The sequence below is a fragment of the Phaenicophaeus curvirostris genome, chromosome 1, assembly GCF_032191515.1.
Source record: "Phaenicophaeus curvirostris isolate KB17595 chromosome 1, BPBGC_Pcur_1.0, whole genome shotgun sequence".
Classification (NCBI taxonomy): Eukaryota; Metazoa; Chordata; class Aves; order Cuculiformes; family Cuculidae; genus Phaenicophaeus; species Phaenicophaeus curvirostris.
In genome coordinates this window covers 197,741,854-197,760,211 of record NC_091392.1, presented here as the reverse complement: position 1 = coordinate 197,760,211, position 18,358 = coordinate 197,741,854, and the positions used below count along the sequence as shown (strand labels likewise).

Below are 18,358 nucleotides of genomic sequence, written 5' to 3'. Positions count from 1 at the left end.
CACCTGTTCTGATACCCATCCTATATTTGCAACTGACTCTCTTCTTTCCCCACCTGTTCTGTGCCCATAATTTTCTTCCAAGTGAAGTCTCTGGGTAACTCCATGGATTATCCTGCTCCTTAAATAAGAGCTGGATGAATCCCTTCATCATTTGTGCAGGATTCTTGTGGGTTATCAATTTTTTGCCCCCAAAACCTTATAGTCACAAAGGGCAGGGAGGGCTCAGCTTCTCGAGGATGTGTAACTGCAACTGAAGTTTCTTTCTGAATTTCACCATGCAAGATTACGTGTAACCAAAGAGTAACCATACACCAAATGCTAGGAAGACCTTATTCCAGAAAAATGGCAGAATCTGAAAGGGAATAACTACTGTAAATGCTCCTGATAGGCAATGAAAGAAGGAAGTTTTATCTTAGAAACCTCTTTATTGATCAAAGAACTGAGCTAGGAAAAAATGTCAAAAGAAGAAAAGATTGTAAATCTTTCCCTTTTCATATTGTTTCCTCACACAATTAATATTTTACCAACAGTCTAGATCTTATTCACTATGCTAATTTTCTTTTTGAAAGGCAGCGATTTGGGACTTGAGCACTGGGGGGATGGGGATGTAATTATTACTTTACAAACAAACAGCAAAGCAGCACTCTGAATAGTTTATCACCCAGCAGAATTTTTTTTGTCCCACAAAACAATCACTACACAACAGGACTGTCTAATGACACCTGAGAAATAATTTAAGATTCTCTATACATATTTAATATAGTAATAAAACCCCTGTAGTTCCGAGCCTTTCCCTTATTTTTCCTACATGGCAGCAATGTTGCAGAGAAAACCACAGAGATTCCGGTAAACACTTTCTAATTCCTGCATAAAGGGAGGGTGGAAATTATCCAGCTTTTTTTCTACAGTCTGTCTTTTCCTGTATTTAAGTTCTTCTCCAATTCATATAGGAAAAACATGCCTACAGTTTTTGTAGACAGTGGAAGAAATACACAACATCAGCTGAGCTGTTTTTTCCACTCAGACTCACTCCCCTCCATGCATTTTTCCTAAATGAAATTATTATTTGGCTGAAAGCATGTTCAAACATTGCTAAAAAGTGCTACTGTATCATTGCATTCTTACATTCAACACGTGGGGCCCAGAATTCATCTGCAAATAGCTTTCACGTGCATAATAATCACTGTTAAAAATATTCACTTTTGTCTTTGGAGTACAGAAAGTCAGTGCTGATCATGTATCCCCTGAGAGCAGCAGAGAGTTTCGTGGTCTGGGAAGCTGTCATAGCTGAGAAAATTGGTTTCAGCTGTATGGCTGAAGAATTTGGCATCTATTATTTATGTGGAGCTATGCACAGCTGTAGAGCTTTCAGATCCATGTGACTTCTGGAGATTCAACATGACACTTGAATGATCATCTTGCCTGATGTTTCTTTGTAGTTGCATAATCTTGCACATTAATAAAAATCTTCCTTCTGTGAGATTTTCACAGCTTGTATCTCTGTCCCGCTGATGCCACAGCCTTCTGCGTATAACTTTTTGACTAACGATCTCTGTGAGACTCGTCCTTCCCTGCACCTCGGCTCAGGAACATCAGCTTTCAAACCAGCTGGCCAGATCGTGTACAGTCTTGATTTGATTCCCAGTTGCCCTCACAGCCTCGCAAACCTTGCAGAAAGGCTCGTCCCAGAACAAGGCAACATGGACCTCGTACTTCTTCCTCCCGGCAAAATACCTCCCGTAGTTGGATTTGCTCTTATTGAGGAACTTCAGATAGGTGGCCAGCAGCCGGAGAAGTCATCAACATGGATGAAGGAGTTCAGGGGGATGAAGCTGTCGTAGTTGGCTCTGTGTGGGCCAAAGACGACCAGAGCTTCTTGGTGATGTAGTTGGTGCTCTGCGAGTTCTCGCAGGCCAAGTAGAACTTGTGGACTAAGATGGTCTCCACCGGGCTGCTGCGGTCCAGCTCTACCCCTCCTGCCCCATAGACGTTGACAGCGAGATGCTCCTTCAGCCGCCAGTAATACCACGCATAGACCCTGGAGGTGTTCAAGGCCAGGTTGGATGGGGCCTTGGGCAGCCTGATCTAGTGGGACATGTCCCTGTCCATGGCAGGGGGGTTGGAACTAGATGATCTTTAAGGTCCTTTCCAATCCAAACTATTCTATGATTCTATAATGAGCACAATCCCTACTCTGCCTTAATTAAGGAATCAAAGTGATCCAAAAGCTGTGCTGTTAGCAATTTTAGCCATTTCTGCAGACAATGTGAGAAATTTGGGACCCATGAAAGTCACCGGGAGAGCTCAATTGACTTTTGTGAGATTCTGATTCACTCAATAAATTTGATTGTACCAGCTGCAATGGCAGTTCTTCTGTTCCTTCAGGAACTTTAATTACAGCATTGATATATGACTTTGGAGGACTCTGCCTAGTCAAGTCTTCATTTCCATTGCTTGAAGATTGGGTGCTAAGCCATTCCAATCCTGAAGCCTATGCAATTACATTGATGAAGCCAGGCCTGATAAAAAAATATTTGCATTAATTCAGGGTTTATTAAATGTTTCAGAACAAGTCTATATGGACATCTTTATAAGCTGAGTAGTGACAAATTTGGAAAAAAATATCCTTTCCTTATGAAGATTCATTGCAAGAGCTGGCTAGTTATTTTGCATTTTTTTGCAGTCCCACAGTAGAACTTCGACTTGATGTTCTGCTACTCTTCAATGGCACCTATTTTAAGACTGTTGCAATAGGGGGACAAATCTGTTTAATTGTTCAGCATAAGATCAATATGAGGATTTCTATATTCACCACCAGCTAAAGCTCTACACTGCAAACAGATGAAAGCTATTACTGAAATCCATAGTAAGCCGTGATCATATATACATCATGAAAATCTAGCACTATGACATTTCCTATTTGTCTTACTATGGCAAATACGAATTGAATAGATTCAAGATGATGGACAGTAGCTTAAAATGTTTCTAGAAGTAATATTGTCACTGTAAATTCCTTTACACATTATGCCTGCCTCTGTGGAGACTAAATACATGTTTACATTTACACATGAGAAGTCCACTAATCCAAAAATCTTTATAGAATCTGTATCTACAGCACAATGAAACCTATTTTCGAGGCATACTTTAGAATTTTTACAAATTACAGATACAGTTGTTTTGCTATTGCTACGTGTTCTTCAAACCCCACACAATGTGGGAGATGCGGCATAGAAATATATTTTAGTTAGGGATTTGTTATAGTTACCACTGAAAGTTACGATAAGTGTGTCTTCATCTAAGAGTCTAGCAGCCTCCTAGAAATTTTGGTGTAGTAAACTTACAAGTAAGACATGATGTATTGCTGGAGAGTGAGGGATATGGGGAGTGACCTCACTGTCAGGACCAGGGTTAGAAGTCAGGTGTCCTCAGACCTGTGTGTAGGTGAGGAGTTTCTCTCTCCTTTTGAATGTCTCGTTTCTCTTCTAGAGAAGAAACACCAGGCTGGTAGTAACCCACGTCAGCTCCAGTTTGCCTCATTTCTGCTGTAAGATGCAGTGTGTCCATGGCACAATCTCAAACAGGTACTCTGCACTAGTAGGATTTTGTCAAGCAGTGTTGTTCTATCTCATTCGGTAAGGACTCCACAGATGTCACTGGGAAGCACAGTATGAAGAAGTTTCAGTAGCATTACCAGATGCCTACAGACCTTCCAGAGGAAACGCACCTGGTTTTGTCTGTTTTGGATATAAACCAGCCCTGGAGATAGCTCCACGGACTGAGGACCACATGGACTTCCTGGTACTACATACACAAATTGGGGAACTGTGGTTCAACTGCTCTGTGGAAACCACAGTACATTCTACTGTTGCTGATAGCCAGGAATTTAAAATAAAATGCTGGCTGTTAGTACTGAAGCTGTTGCAAAATAAAAAGTATTTTACTTACTTGAAGGTTGAATGTTTTCTAACAGCAGCAAATGTTTTTGCCTAGAACTTCCCAGCTAGCTTCCTCTTCTACTCTGACTCAGTTTCATTACACTTGAGAAGTATTTAAGCCTAGAAAACTCTTTGAAGTTATTTGTCAACTGTCTTGCAAACCCAGTTTAAAAGGTACTTGCAAGATGTGCTTGTACTTTCAGCCACAGCTATCAAGCCAGAACATTCTGTCAAACAGGGAAACCTGGGGAGTTTTTTATCCTAAGAAAACATGATCAACTTCAAAGAGCAGCAGACTGCTACCTGGTAACAAAATGACACCAAGAATGACTTTGAAATCTCTTCTTCATAAATAGTCCTTGTGGTTTCAATGCACATTTTTGCAAAGTAGGAACCTAAATCCTGCATGAAAAAGAGTGATAAAAGTTTTGTTCTGTCTAAGTTGTATGCTGTATTTTAGCATCAAGTTTAAATGCCTGTAATTTGATTACCTAGTGTAATTGGGGATAATGATCTTTCTGCTTGGAAGCACAAATTCTGAAATACAACAAAATAAAAGATTCAGTTAAAAATTGATGTTCATCTTCAGTGGATGAGCAGCTTCTGGACGGACAAGCCCACGGTATTGCACACGCGGCAAACGTAATGTTAAAATATTCTGCCTGGCTACAATTCTGCTTGTGACCATGAGCAAGGTTGGATTAAACCTATGGAAAGTTGACATTCCCAGGTCAAAGCACAGGCACGAACAAATGAGCTGTGCACACTGTGGATGGAGGATACTGACCCAGAACACTCTTGGACCTTAAAGCACATGTCTTTGTTGTTCACCAGTGTATTCCAGCGGCCAAATCAGAGCAGAAAACTTTCCTACCAAAACCACATTTTGATACTTTGACATGCACATGTGTACCAGCAAATCTGAATATGGCTCTGTGGATAATTGTTAGCAGCTGTCATGGATTTCAATCTTCCTTGGGTTTTGGAGCATGGGACTGCGTCTTATACAGCAACATTGCCAGTGCAGTGATATGCAGGCAGCTCTGATGCTCTCATTTTACCCAGTAAGCATTTCCCCAAGCCACAGGGAAAAGCTTTGTGCTACAGCTTTTCTTCAGGTATCTTTGAACTTCAAGCATCGAGATGACATTTCATTCCAGGAGATAAGACTAGCTCTAGTTTGAAGTAAATCTACCAAACCACATCCAGTCTAGTTATTGGGCTCTCAATACCACCTGCTTTAATCATTTGAGCACCTTCTGTTGTGCCTCATTGTTCAATAATGTGGACGTAGCCTTTGTAGGATGTCAGTGTTTGAACATTGTTATTAATATGTGGAAGCAGAAGTGTTTAGTTCTGAAATGAAATAATATATTAAAAAAAAACTACAAGAAAAGGGTAGCTGAACAGTTAAGATACTAAAGTCACTATGATCAAATGTCAGCACAGTTAATTTGTAACCCAAAACCTCATTCAATTAAATATTTTAAATATATTAGAAATACAATAGCAATATTAATAACATTACTATAATATTATGCAATGTTATATTTAAACAAATTGCTGTTTTATTCACAGAATCACAGAATCACAGAATAACCAGGTTGGAAGAGACCCACCGGATCATCGAGTCCAACCGTTCCTATCGAACACTAAACCATATCCCTCAGCTCCTTGTCCACCCGTGCCTTAAACACCTCCAGGGAAGGTGACTCAACTGGTGGTTATTGCTTGATCAGGATTTACAGGAAAAGGTCAGTCTGTGTGCCTGTGTGGAGCAACTGTCACAATTTCCCAATACAAAACAAACTAATGATGGTTTGGAATTACATCACTGTAATAATGGTTAAGAGTGAGAGTTCAGTGACAGGTTATTTCAGGTTCCACGCTGCCTCTGGTTCTTTGACATTATGTTAACTCTTATGTATAGAGAGAGGCTTACTTATGTTAAACTTTTACTAAATAAGGCCAGATATCAAACCACAAACTCTTGGCTTATGAACTACTTGGTTTAATGAATGGGCTCAGCTTAAGGCATTTTAAGGCATCTCTTCAATTACATTACAATCTTCTGCTGGAACTTAAAATCACTTTGGAACAAATAAGCCTATGTAAATGTCCGGTTTCACAGTAGCACATTGTTGACAGCAAGAACATTTTGCTATCTTTGTACTGTGACATCTTCATCACTGGCTGAAATATGGGTCAGATTTGGCTACTACAACATCTGATAAAAAAACAGTACAAGGATGAGACTAAAACAACAAAGGAAACAACTGCCTGCCCAAGCAGAACTTTCTTCACAATCTTAGAAATACTAATTTATATTTCTAAAGGCAGCTAATCATTCTGAAGTTCGATCTGATGCATCACAACAGGCTCAGGTCTTCAAAGCACTACAGTTCAGCAATCTGCAAAAGAAACAAGATCCGCTGTAACAATGGATGAAATACCACATAGTGGATGAAAACCACTACTCCCTTTTAAAAGAAAAGCCATAAATGGGAGAAGCAAAAATAAATGCATTGACTGCAGTAAATTCAGCAACATGGGTATGTATTTTTTGTTTCTTTTTGTCTCTTCTACTTATTTCTCCTACATCTTTTTTCTTCATATATTTCAGTTTGTATCCCTGTGTTGCTGAACGGTATTCTCCTCTCTCCAGTTCCCTTAAGGAATTCCCAACATTCTGTTCTATGCCTCCTCTCTTTCATTCCCCTTGTCCACGCTTCTTCCTTTTCCTTTTGGTGGTGCCTTTCCTTCTGGCACTACACACAGTAGGTTTATCTTTTCCCTTGAAACCCCTCTTCTCTTTTGTCCATTTCCACAGCCTGTACCTATTCCATCTCAATTAGTATATTATCACCTCATTTCTTCCTCAGATCCTTACACAGAGAAAGTGTGTGAATGGAAAAGTTTTGGTAAGTTTAGGAGCTAAAGCCAGATTGCTTCCCATTTTTCTCGTCTGGTATCATTTCTGCCACCCCTTCTCTCAAAATACCTGCATATTCTCCTGCAAAAACAGGCAGTGTAGCTAGTGAGGACAGCATCACTTGTCTTTAGCAGCAGTCCCCATGAATGAAGGTATGTCTAAATTCCCAAAGGAAAACCAACAGAGCCCATAAATTTCAGCATATAAACAAATTTGAATAAACTGCTTTGTTTTAAAGCTGTTCTTCCCTCAAGGATCCTACCAGGAAACAGAGAAGATCAGGATTCTTGAAGACTGAATGCTTTCACTAGAGGCCTCAGGTACATGTCTCCAAACTCTGAGGCATTCTTTGGTTGTATTTTCTCGGTGTGGGTAAAATTTTCTTGGTTTTAGTACATACCAGAAGTGACTGCAGCTAATACCTGGTACAGATTAGGCCTACTACATAAACAAAACGTTTCTACAAGTACTTTCCCTATTGTAAAGGCAGTGTGGCAGAAGGCTCTGCTCGTTTAACACTTCTTATACTAGCAATAACTTGATTCATGCTGCTGTTGTAACTGAAGTGCCGGCATCTCCAGGAAGAAAGAGGTGTTAGTCACACAGCTAACTGTATTTTTGAACTGCTAGCCCCCAAGAATATGGGAAAGAGCTTCATTTAATGGCAAAATATGCTGAGTTGATATATTCCACAAGCTCATTAAACTAACAATATTCCTCTTACAAAGCTAATGAACTCTCTTTCCTTAGCACTAGAAGCTCTCTCCCTCGACTACAAAATTAAAGAGAGAAGAAGGTGGGTACATTGAGAAGACTATGCTAAAATCCACCAGCTCGTAACAAACTGGTCTGCTCCACACAAGCCACGTTCCACTCACTGTAAAGAAAGAAATACACGTCCCAGAGCACCAGCTGATCATTGTAGGCAAATGCTAAAATGCCTCAAATGATACCTACATCAATCTCTTTGCAGGAGTCGTGTTGGAAGGAGGGCTTTTCCAAACATTAGAACTGGTTAAGGTTGGATGTTAAGACAGAGAAGTGTCATTAGCTACAGGAAAGCAACACCACTCATCAGCAGAAAACAAGTAACTATTCCACAGGTTCACAAAAGGTTTCAGAATATGCAATAGGTGATTCAACACAGCCGTCCTAATCAGGTTTCTTATGCAAAGATTTCAAGTCTGTTGGCTTCTTACTAAAAGATGAGGTGGGTTAGCTCTCCAAAAAGATGCCCAGTGGTGGTTACTATAAAACCATATAGGTAACCCTGATGAAAAAAATAACATTGAACAAAACAGAACTGCAGTGCTGTGAGCTGTCAATGAATTACGAAATAATATTACCCTGAAATTTTAAAATGTGGTGTTACAGTGAAAGTTTCTTATTATTTACTCTTACTTTTCCTTCCTGCATGCCTTGAGTAGAATTGAGGCTGTAAAAGTAAACCATTTCTGTTCTGTGACACTGGTTTCAGGCTTCCAATGTTGAAATCCTTCTTCAAACTCCAAATTCCTTCCACAGCCACTGGTAATAATTTGCAAAAATAACACCATTGTAACTGATTACTTCAACTTGTTCTGGAATTAATGTAACTTTCAAAAGACAGTGCCTTTGGTCTACACAGTAATGATAAGTAGTTAAGCAGAATATTATAATCTTCCTTCATAGTTCATGAAAAGGGATTGACATCTTCAGAGAGCAATGCTAAAGGTATATGATGCTCTCTACTGTCCGTAGAATAGCTTAGAACTACTAGGCTTCTCATCAAAGCAGGATGCTTCCATAACATATAAGACACAGCAGTAATAGCATTGATGCATCTAGCATGATTTATTAATCATATTGGAATACTAAATGCCCTCATAAAAAGATAGCAAGCCAACAACAACAAAACCTCACCTCCCCCCAAAACAAAAACAAACTAAACACTACCATAACAAACCAAAAAAACTGAAGAGTAACCAGCTTTACTCAGTGAACTCTACAGAGAGGTACCTTGGCTTGGCTGATAAGACAATATGATGGCTTGGCTGATAAGACAATAAGACCTTGTAGTCAATCAGATAAGATGACCTATCCTTAAACATTACAAACTTCTGAAAATTACTTTGCTACAATTAGATTAATAGATCTTATAGCTGCAGGGGAGGATCAGCATGATGTAAATTTTGTCTTAAGTGGGCTTACTTCAGGTTCATTCCTGCACCAAGACTAGCAAATTAGTTTAGACCAGGGATAACAGTTTAACTGCAAAATATTTAAAGTACATACTAAAAATCAGGAATCTAAGTGATCTTTCTTAAACTGTTCCAGTATTAAGTTCTTTTTGTTAAAACCCACTTATTATTTCTACTATGGTCGTAATCTTATTTCTATCTCCAGTTCTCAGAACTTCTAATAGTTTAGCTAGACCGAACACTTTGCTCCCTCTCAGACTTCCATTTCCTTATTTGCCTGCTGTAATCAAGGCTCTCCATAATCTTTAAGCTGCCTAAACAGACTGATTTTCCAATTTGTTTCACTGTTCTCCTGTCTTTATCAACCTTACCTCAAGCCCTTTTTAACACCAACTTCAACTTTGAACAGCAGAAGGGGACAAACTACTCCAATAATTACAGCACTTCTTCCAAAAAAAAGGTAGTAAATCTCCCTACTGCTTGGTATTTGTTTCCTGTTTATTAAACTGATAGATCACATGGAGTTATCCATGTTCTCTACAGTCCCATAATTTCAGACTAAAACCAAAAAAATTAATAAAGACTAGATGCAATACTTCTGTTTCTAAATGTTCCCCAGGCTCTCACATAAATGTTCTCGGCTGGTTTTGGTTTTTTTTTTTTAAATCATAATTTTGCCACTGTTCCTGAAAACAATTTACATTTCATTTGCCCTGACAAACACTTGCCATTTGCTGATAAGGAGGATTACCGGCAGCTGGATGTTTAACAGGCCATGCTTCTTCCGGAATATAAAGCTCTTCTTCTTGTATTTCTTTAACTCTCCTAGATGGCTCAACATACACAAATCTCTTCCCTGTTAGTAAAATACATTACAGAAGAACCAGTTATTTTAATCCTCCTCAATGCTTATGTGCTTTGTCAAGGGCACTTGGGGAGACAAGGCCACTCTGTCTACCCACAGCTAAAAACCCAAGGCAGGGTTGTGCATGAAGGAGGTCTCCCAGGAGCTGAAGGGGCTCTCCAAGGAACCCAAGAGGGTCACTAAGGAGCCCAAGGGAACCAAAGGGGGTCTCCAAGGAGCCAAAGGGGGTTGCTAAGGAGCTGGAGGGGATGTGTAAGGAGGTGGAGGGAATCTACAAGGAGGTGGAAGGGGCTGTTAAGGAGCTGGAGGAGGGTGTTAAGGAGGCAAAGGACATTACTAAAGAGCTGAAGGGCATCTGTAAGGAGGCAAAGAGGGCTGCTAAGGAGGTGGAGGGGATCTCTAAGGAAGCGAAGGGGATCTACAAGGGGCTGGAGGGGTTCCGTAAGGAAGCAAAGAGGATCTATAAGGGGCTGGAGGGGGTCACTAAGGAGCCCGCTAAGAAGCCCAAGTTATTTACTAAGGAGCCAAAGGGAACCAAAGGAGTTCTCCAAGGAGCCGAAAGGTGTTGCTAAGGAGGCCAAGGGGATTTCCAGGGGTGCAAAAGGGGTCGCTAAGGAGCTGGAGGGGATCTGTAAGGAGGCAAAGGGGATCTATGAGGACCTGGAGGGGCTAAGGAGCCAAAGGAGATCTGCAAGGAGATGAAATGGATCTCCAAGGAGCCAAACGGGGTCTGTAAGGAGCTGGAGGAGGTCTGTAAGGAGGCAAAGGAGGTCCCTAAGGAGCCAAAGGGGGTTGCTAAAAAGCTTAAGGGGATTTGTAAGGAGGCAAAGGGGAGGCTAAGGAGCTGGAGGGTGACTAAGGAGCCGAAGGGGTCTTCAAGGAACTGAAGGAAACCTATGGGGTTCTGCAAGAAGCCAAAAGGGGTTGCTAAGGAGTCCAAGGAGATCTCCAAGGAGGCAAAGGGGGTTGCTAAGGAGCTGGAGGGGATCTGTAAGGAGGCAAAGGGGATCTATGAGGAGCTGGAGGGGCTGTTAAGTAGGTGGAAGGGGTTGCTAAGGAGCCAAAGGAGACCTGTAAGGAGGTGAAGGGGATCTCCAAGGAGCCAAAGGGGGTCTGTAAGTAGCTGGAAGGGATTTGTAAGGAGGCAAAGGGGGTCCTCCAAAGAGCCAAAGGGGGTTGCTAAAGCGCTTAAGGGGATCTGTAAGGAGGCAAAGGGGATCTCCAGGGAGGCTAAGGAGCTCTAGGGGGTCGCTAAGTAGCCCAAGTGGGTCACTAAGGAGCCGAAGGGAACCAAAGGAGCTCTCCAAGGAGCCAGAAGGGGTTGCTAAGGAAGCCAAGGGGATAGCCAAGGAGGCAAAGGGGCTGTTAAGGAGCTGGAGGGGGTTGCTAAGGAGCCAAAGGAGATCTGCAAGGAGGTGAAAGGGATCTTCAAGGAGCCCAAGGGAGTCCCTAAGAAGCCCAAAGGGTCCCTCAGCATCCCCGGGGGGGTCGCCCCTCAGCTCACGGGGCTGCCCGGCCGCCGCCTCGCCGCGGGCCCCGCTCCCCGCCGCCCGCATCTCCGCCAGCCGCGCGCTCGCCGGGCCCGCGCGGGGCGGGGGCGGCTCGGCGGGGAGCGGGGCGGAGCGAGGCCCCGGGGGGAACGACGGAGCCGCGGGGAGGGGAACGCGGCCCAGCATGACGGAGGCGGGGGGGAGAGCGTGGGGGAAAGGGGGTTAACGGCAGCCGGGGGGCGGGGAGCGGCGGGGGTGTCTGGGGTTGGGGGGTGTGAGTGAATGGGGGTGTATCGGGGGGATGTGGGTGTGAGGAGGGGAGTGTCTATAGGGGTTGGGGGGTTGAGTGGGTGTGGGTGTGAGTGTCTGGAGCGGGGTGAGGGGGGTGTCTGTTAGTGTGAGTGCGAAGGTGAGAGGATGTGTGAGAGTGTGTGTGGATGTGAGTGGCTGTAGGGGTATGTGTGTGAGTGTGAGGGGGTGAGTGTGAGGAGTGTGTGAGTGTCTGGAGGTGAGGGGTTGGTGTGAGTGTGAGGAGTGTGTGAGTGAGTGTGGAGGTGAGGGGTTGTGTGTGAGGGTGAGGGTGAGTGTGAGGAGTGTGTGGGTGAGTGTGGAGGTGAGGGGTTGGTGTGAGTGTGAGGAGTGTGTGAGTGAGTGTGGAGGTGAGGAGTTGGTGTGAGTGTGAGGGGGTGAGTGTGAGGAGTGTGTGAGTGTCTGTGGAGGTGAGGGGTTGTGTGAGTGTGAGGAGTGTGTGTGTGTGTGTGTGAATGTCTGCGGAGGTGAGGGGGTGTGTGTCTGAGTGTGTGCATGTTTGCGGAGGTGAGAAGGTGTGTGTGGGTATGAGTGTCTGTAGGGGTGTGAGTGGGGGGTGTGAGAGGTGTGTGTGAGTGTCTGCGGAGGTGAGGGGGTGTGTATGAGTGTGTGTCTGTAGGGGTGTGAATGGGTGTGTGTGAGTGTCTGACTGAGTGAGTCTCTAGGGGTGGGGGGGTGTGAGTGTCTGACTGTGAGTGTAGGGGTGTAAGTGTGGGGGAGTATGTGTTTGTGGTGTGAGTGCAGGGATGAGGCGGTGTGAGTGTGTGTCTGGGTGTGGGGGGGGTGAGTGTTTGAGTGTGGGTGTGAGTGGGCACATGGGGGTGTGTATGAGTGTAGGTGTGAGTGTGGAGGTGAGGGGGTGTGTGAATGTGAGTATGGGTGTGAGTATAGGGGTAGGGGGGTGTGAGTGTGTGTGTGAGTCTGCGGAGGTGGAGGGGGGTGTGTGTAAGTGGGTGTGTGTAAAAGTGAGTGTCTCTGTGGGTGTGAGTGTCTATAGGGGCGTAAGTGGGGGGGTGATGAGTGTGAGGTGTGTGTATGTGAGTGTGAGTGTCTGTGGAGGTGGGGGGGTGTGTCTGTGTGTATATGTTTGTGGGTGACTGTGAGTGCTTGTGACTGTGAGTGCCTGTGACTGTGAGTGCCTGTGACTTGCTATCAGAGGGACATTCTGCATAACTTTCAAAAATACAATTTCTTAGATGAAACTCAACTCTACTTCAGCTTAAATAAAAAATATTCTACTTATTTTAATAGTAACTACTTGTATTAACAGCACTGCCCTTCCTTACTAAAGGATACCCCGTCGTCCTTGTCTGTGTCCATTGCAGGCTGAAGGAGAGGAAGACAGGGGAGCCCAGTTTAACTGGGTAGATGATGTCAATCTACTCACACTCGGAAGAACTAGTTTGGTTTTAATAATGCTTTTCATAAAATGAGGCATCTTAAGAAGCTGTTTACAGGACTGATGTAGACTTTACTCTCTCAGTTTTGCCACTGTTGAAGTCTGGAGAAAAAAGAGCAGCTGGCAGTTACAGTAGTTAATGGTAACGCTGCTGGCAGGCACACCTGGAAGCTGTCCCACTCTTCTGGCCAGGAGCTTTGCCCCGCAGTATCTTTCTTGAAATCAAAACTTTGTGTGCTGTAGTGAAATGTTATACTATACAAACCAAGTCCATTTGCACAAATGGATGATGTAATTTGTTTCTGCATTTTTCCGTGATGTATTTGAAGGTGTATTAGTCTTCCACTATTGTCCTGAAACCAGACTTCCAAACTAAAAAGCATTAAGAATCATCTTGTACCATTCATAGTTCAGGAGCAGTTCTCTTCTAACAGAAATGCCAACCAGGGCTTCTAGAAAAGTGGGTAACAGAGGTGCCCTCAACAGATGCTTGATCAGAACGCTAGATGTGGGCCAACATCCCCCTACCCTGCTGCTGCTGCAAAGGTGCCTCAGCTGGGTCAGCGCTCTCAGGAAGGAGCCGGGGATCACTCAGTAAGCATCGGCACAGGACAACAAAGTGTTTTGTTACAGCTCTCATACTGAGTGAAGTCCTTCAGGCTTTACATTCACTTTTCCGTTCAATCTGATTAACACAGTGAAGCAAGTTTCTCCACTCCTATATTATAAATCAGAAAGTTGAAGCTTGAAATTATGGACCATGCCATTACTATGGAAAAACCTTTAGTCTACTAATTCCCATGTGATACAGCACTTTACAGATCCTCTGCTGAATCAAGAACATCGCTGAAATTCCGCCAGTATCCTTCTATACCACTATTGACATGCTTGGAGTAATTGTTTTGACATGTACTGCACTGGTACTTAAAAACCTTTGCTCATTAAATGCTTGCATTTAGTCATGTTTTTTGTCTGAAACTTAGATTTGAACCAAGATGCAGGAAAGAAAGTGATGAAAAGCTAGCATGACTGCAGAGAGGCTGCACTTGAGGGGGTGCTAAAGGCCTCAAAACCTTAAGAAACAAACCAACCTTCCTCCACCACCTTAAGTTTGGTTAAATGACGGCAGCCAAAACTGTCAGAGCTTCTGGAAGCCTAGGATTAGTAACACAAGCTATCACAAATTGAAAATGTGTCAAATATGAAAAAAAAAAGAATGGTCTAGAAATTAAGGAATTTTGAGGAAAAATACCAGTACAGTTTTTAAACTATGCTGATGTCCTAATATTTGAGTTGGAATAAGGGCCTCTTGTTAGGGATTCAAAAGAAGAGGAGAAACACTGTGAAGTGTGTCCTGCATGGAATTAGCTGTAACTAAACTAGACACAACATTATGTTGTCTGTTTATCCTCATGCAGTTGAAGTTTACTTGTTCTAACTAATGCTGTATCCATGACATTAAGTCTTTACTCCTCAACTTATTTTGCAAGGGAAAAATAAACAGGATCTTTACTGAAAGTAATTTCCTTAAAAAGTACCAGGAAAATATAAACCAACACTACTTCGTCATCCTATGAATAAAGCTTTTGATTTATGAACAGTTGACTGCATTGATAATTGAGCTTTCAATTAGAACTATGACACCAGAATACTTATGGTTAAATATTTTATTTTATAAGAAGGCTTACACCAGGATCACCAAAGATTTTGTGTATCACCCAAATAAATTACATTCATTCTGAGCTTTCATGCTGTTTTAAAAAAGTTAAATTTCTCAAAAAATAGTTTTCAAGTGAGCTGTAATAAACTCTGTATAACTAAGACAGAATCCTTTCACATCAAGTGAATATTCCAGTTTTCCCTCCTGCTTTGACAGTACAGACCAGTTACGAAAGCCCCTCCAAATCTGTGCTAATTAAATGGAGACTTGCTGAAATTACGGAGACTTTCTGCATACCCTGAATAACAGCAGTAACGCTCCAAAGCTTGAGGGATACCACTGAACTGGACTGGAAGAAGTGACATTTTGCCTGAGGAGAATACTGAAGAATCTTAGATGAAAGCCTCATTGCCAAGGGACAGACCACCACAGATGAGCACGAAGAACACAAACAAGCATCAGCAAACCTCTCGTTCACAAGCCTAACCGCAGCTTTTAAGGGGTTACGGCATTTATGCACTCTTCTGCTATTTCAAAAAGGTAGTGATATATATCAGTCCTCCTAGCAATGTCAAGGGCAGTTTCATCCAAGTTGTTTTTCAGGTCTGGTTTCACGTACGGATTCATCAGCAAGAGTTCAAGGGTTTCTCTACTGTTTTTGTTTCCTGCAGCAATATGCAGGGGTGTCAGCAAACCGTTCGTCTGTGCGTTGATGTCTGCACCCTGCTCAAGTAAGAATGCGGCCACTTCAGTGTTGTTCCACTTACAGGCACTGTGCAGAGGTGTCCAGCCGTCCACCGTCTGCGCATGGACGTCTGCCCCTTGGGCCACCAATTCGTATGCCATGTCCAAGTGCCCGCTGTAGGCAGCTCGGTGGAGAGGAGTGTACTGATCTTCATCACGAGTGTTGACTGGAGCCAGCTTTTCGGAAAGGAGCCTCTTCACGGTACTCAGCTGTTTACAGAAAACAGGTAATTTAATGTGAAACCCTGCAAACAACATGTATGGCTTTTACTGTTCTGTTGAATGGAAAAGCAATTTTCGTCAGCCTCAAAAAGGTGCAACATAAAATTTTAAAATTAAACCAATTATTGTTATTGGGGTGGAGGTTTTTGCTTGGCTGGCTTGGGTGGAGTGTTTTGTTTTTAAAGAGATACAACGTGAACATTAGGTGCAATGCCTTAGAAGTACCTTCTCCTCATTCACGGTGAAGACGTCAGTACCTTCACAAGACTGTAGATGGAGCCTTTGTGTGCAAGAAAGGCAATTAATGAAAATAAATGTACACAAGGGTGTAATAAGCTACATAACAGGAATACTGGGCATCTATCCCTCACTTCAAAGCATAAATAGCTTTTTTTTCCACAAAAAAAACAGGAAAAAATAACTCATCCTCCGCACATGGAGCTTCTGAGAAAATAAAATTTCCGATACACCCTCTCCACCTCAGGTAAAAGGCTTTTGTGCCATGAAGAGAGAGCCTGGCACGCTTTCATTTTATAGAATTTTAAGAGGAGTATTGTTACTTTAGCTCAGAACTCCAGTCAAAGCTTTTGTTCTGAAAGCTAATGGATCTAGAGATATTTTTTGAGGGGGTGCTATAAAGGGAGATGTTTTACATACCTTGACTTGCAAAACTGGATCAAAATAGTTCATGGAGATAAAGGAAAATGTAGGTAAATTTTTGTTTGTGGATGAAACTGCAGATCTATGCTCAAAATAGCATTTCTGTGAAAAGAATAAATACCTTACCCGATTGTTTTCAGCTGCCCAGAGCAGCAATTTCTCTGGATGTTTTTCCATTTTTTTTTCTTGCATTTCATACCATTCCTCACTTCTTTCTTGTTCATCATCGTCATCATCAGACTGTCCTGACCAACAGCTCTGTGTTCCTACGGGAATCAAATGCCTGTGTGTCTCCAGTAGTTCAAGCTGGTTAAAATTCTCCATAAAGTCTTCAAACTGGTCGCTGTCATCATCATCTTCATCTATTTGTTTGTCTTTATTCATTTTCAGTGAGCACCTGAAAGGAGCAGATATACAATGGTATTTATGACATTATCAGCATGCTATTTGTCAATGAAACACCTGACAACTGATGCAGACATCAGCAACACCATGAACAGCAAAATTCCATGTTCCTCCACTAAATGGGGCTCTGCCAGAATCCATGCAAGAAAAACATTGTCTCCATAAAATCACATAATTGTTTTGGTTGGAAAAGATGTTAAGGAGTCAGACCGCAGTTTCAATACAGGATGGGGATGATGTGATTGAGAGCTGCCCCGCGGAGAAGGGCTTGGGGGTGCTGGTCGATGAGAAGCTCAACATGAGCCGGTAATGTGCACTTGCAGCCCAGAAGGCCAACTGTATCCTGGGCTGCATCAAAAGAAGCGTGGCCAGCAGGGCGAGGGAGGGGATTCTGCCCCTCTATTCCTCTCTTGTGAGACCTCATCTGGAGTACTGTGTCCAGTTCTGGAATCCTCAACATAAGAAGGATATGGAACTGCTGGAATGGGCCCAGAGGAGGCTACAAAGATGATCAGAGGGCTGGAGCACCTTCCCTGTGAGGACAGGCTGAGAAAGTTGGGGTTGTTCAGCCTAGAGAAGAGAAGGCTCCGAGAAGACCTTATAGCAGCCTACCAGTACCTGAAAGGGGCTACAAGAAAGCTGTAGAGGGACTGTTTACAAAGGCTTGTAGTGATAAGACATGGGGCAATGGGTATAAACTGGAGAGGGGCAGATTTAGACTAGACATAAGCAAGAATTTCTTCACTATGAGTGGTGAGGCACTGGCACAGGTTGCCCAGGGAAGCTGTGGCTGCCCCATCCCTGAAGGTGTTCGAGGCCAGGCTGGAAGGGGCCTCGGGCAGCCTGATCTAGTGGGATGTCCCTGCCCATGGCAGCGGGGTTGGAACTGGATGATCTTTACGATCCTTTCAAAGCCAAACCACTCTATAACCCCACTAAACCCTCTTCCTCAGGGTTACCCCTGCCCAAGGCTGGCAGACAGCAGCCCCCGCCCCAGCCCTGCTCCTCCCCCAGAGCTACCCCGCCCGCCGCTCCTCCCCCCCGGCCCAGGGGCAGCCCGTGCAGCCCGGGCCCGACCCCCGCCGCCCCGGGAGGGCCCCGCCCCGCCCCGGCCCCACCCGGGACCCCCTGCACACGCCGCCCCGCCGCTCTCCCACCCGCCCTCGCCGCCCGCCCGGCCCCGCTCGGCTTCACCTGCTGCCCGGCGGGCGGAGCGCGGCGGGAAGGGGCGGGGCCAGCTGCCGTGTGGCCCCGCCCGCGCGCTTCCGGCCGGCGGCTGTGACGTCAGAGGCGAAGCGACCGCGGCGGGAGGAGGGGTGTGAGGCGCGCGGTCCGTGCTCTCGCGAGAGCTGAATGCGAGGCGCGAGCGCCGCCCGTCCCGGCGCCATGGAAACGGCGCGCGGCGGTGAGCGCCATGGCGGCCCGGCCCGGCCTGGCTCGGCCTGAGGGAGACCCCGGCACGGGGGCGGGTTGGGTTGGGTTGGGTTGGGTTGTGTCCCCGCATTGTGAGGGGGGATGTCCAGTGGGTGGTATGATGGTCCCCGTGCCGGTGTGAGA

The 18,358-nt window shown here is 44.2% G+C and overlaps 3 protein-coding genes across 3 annotated transcripts; all 3 read right to left on the bottom strand.

The window, feature by feature from the left end:
* Positions 1–1,551: 1,551 nt before the first annotated feature.
* Positions 1,552–3,564, bottom strand: FUT4 (fucosyltransferase 4). Its single transcript, XM_069849846.1, is given in 4 exon segments — positions 1,552–1,792; positions 1,795–1,866; positions 1,869–2,085; positions 3,517–3,564. Coding segments are annotated over 4 exon segments (537 nt in total). The 3' UTR covers positions 1,552–1,592.
* A 1,916-nt stretch (positions 3,565–5,480) lies between these two features.
* Positions 5,481–11,588, bottom strand: C1H11orf97 (chromosome 1 C11orf97 homolog). Its single transcript, XM_069849843.1, has 4 exons — positions 11,417–11,588; positions 9,799–9,903; positions 8,269–8,394; positions 5,481–6,346 (listed from the first exon to the last, which is right to left on the bottom strand). The coding sequence occupies exons 1-4, from the start codon at positions 11,586–11,588 to the stop codon at positions 6,339–6,341; spliced, it is 411 nt and encodes a 136-aa protein (XP_069705944.1). The 3' UTR covers positions 5,481–6,338.
* A 3,174-nt stretch (positions 11,589–14,762) lies between these two features.
* ANKRD49 (ankyrin repeat domain 49) lies at positions 14,763–18,063 on the bottom strand. The gene is made up of 3 exons (XM_069883422.1): positions 17,996–18,063; positions 16,523–16,793; positions 14,763–15,724 (listed from the first exon to the last, which is right to left on the bottom strand). The coding sequence occupies exons 2-3, from the start codon at positions 16,778–16,780 to the stop codon at positions 15,266–15,268; spliced, it is 717 nt and encodes a 238-aa protein (XP_069739523.1). The 5' UTR covers positions 16,781–16,793; positions 17,996–18,063; the 3' UTR covers positions 14,763–15,265.
* Positions 18,064–18,358: the final 295 nt, after the last annotated feature.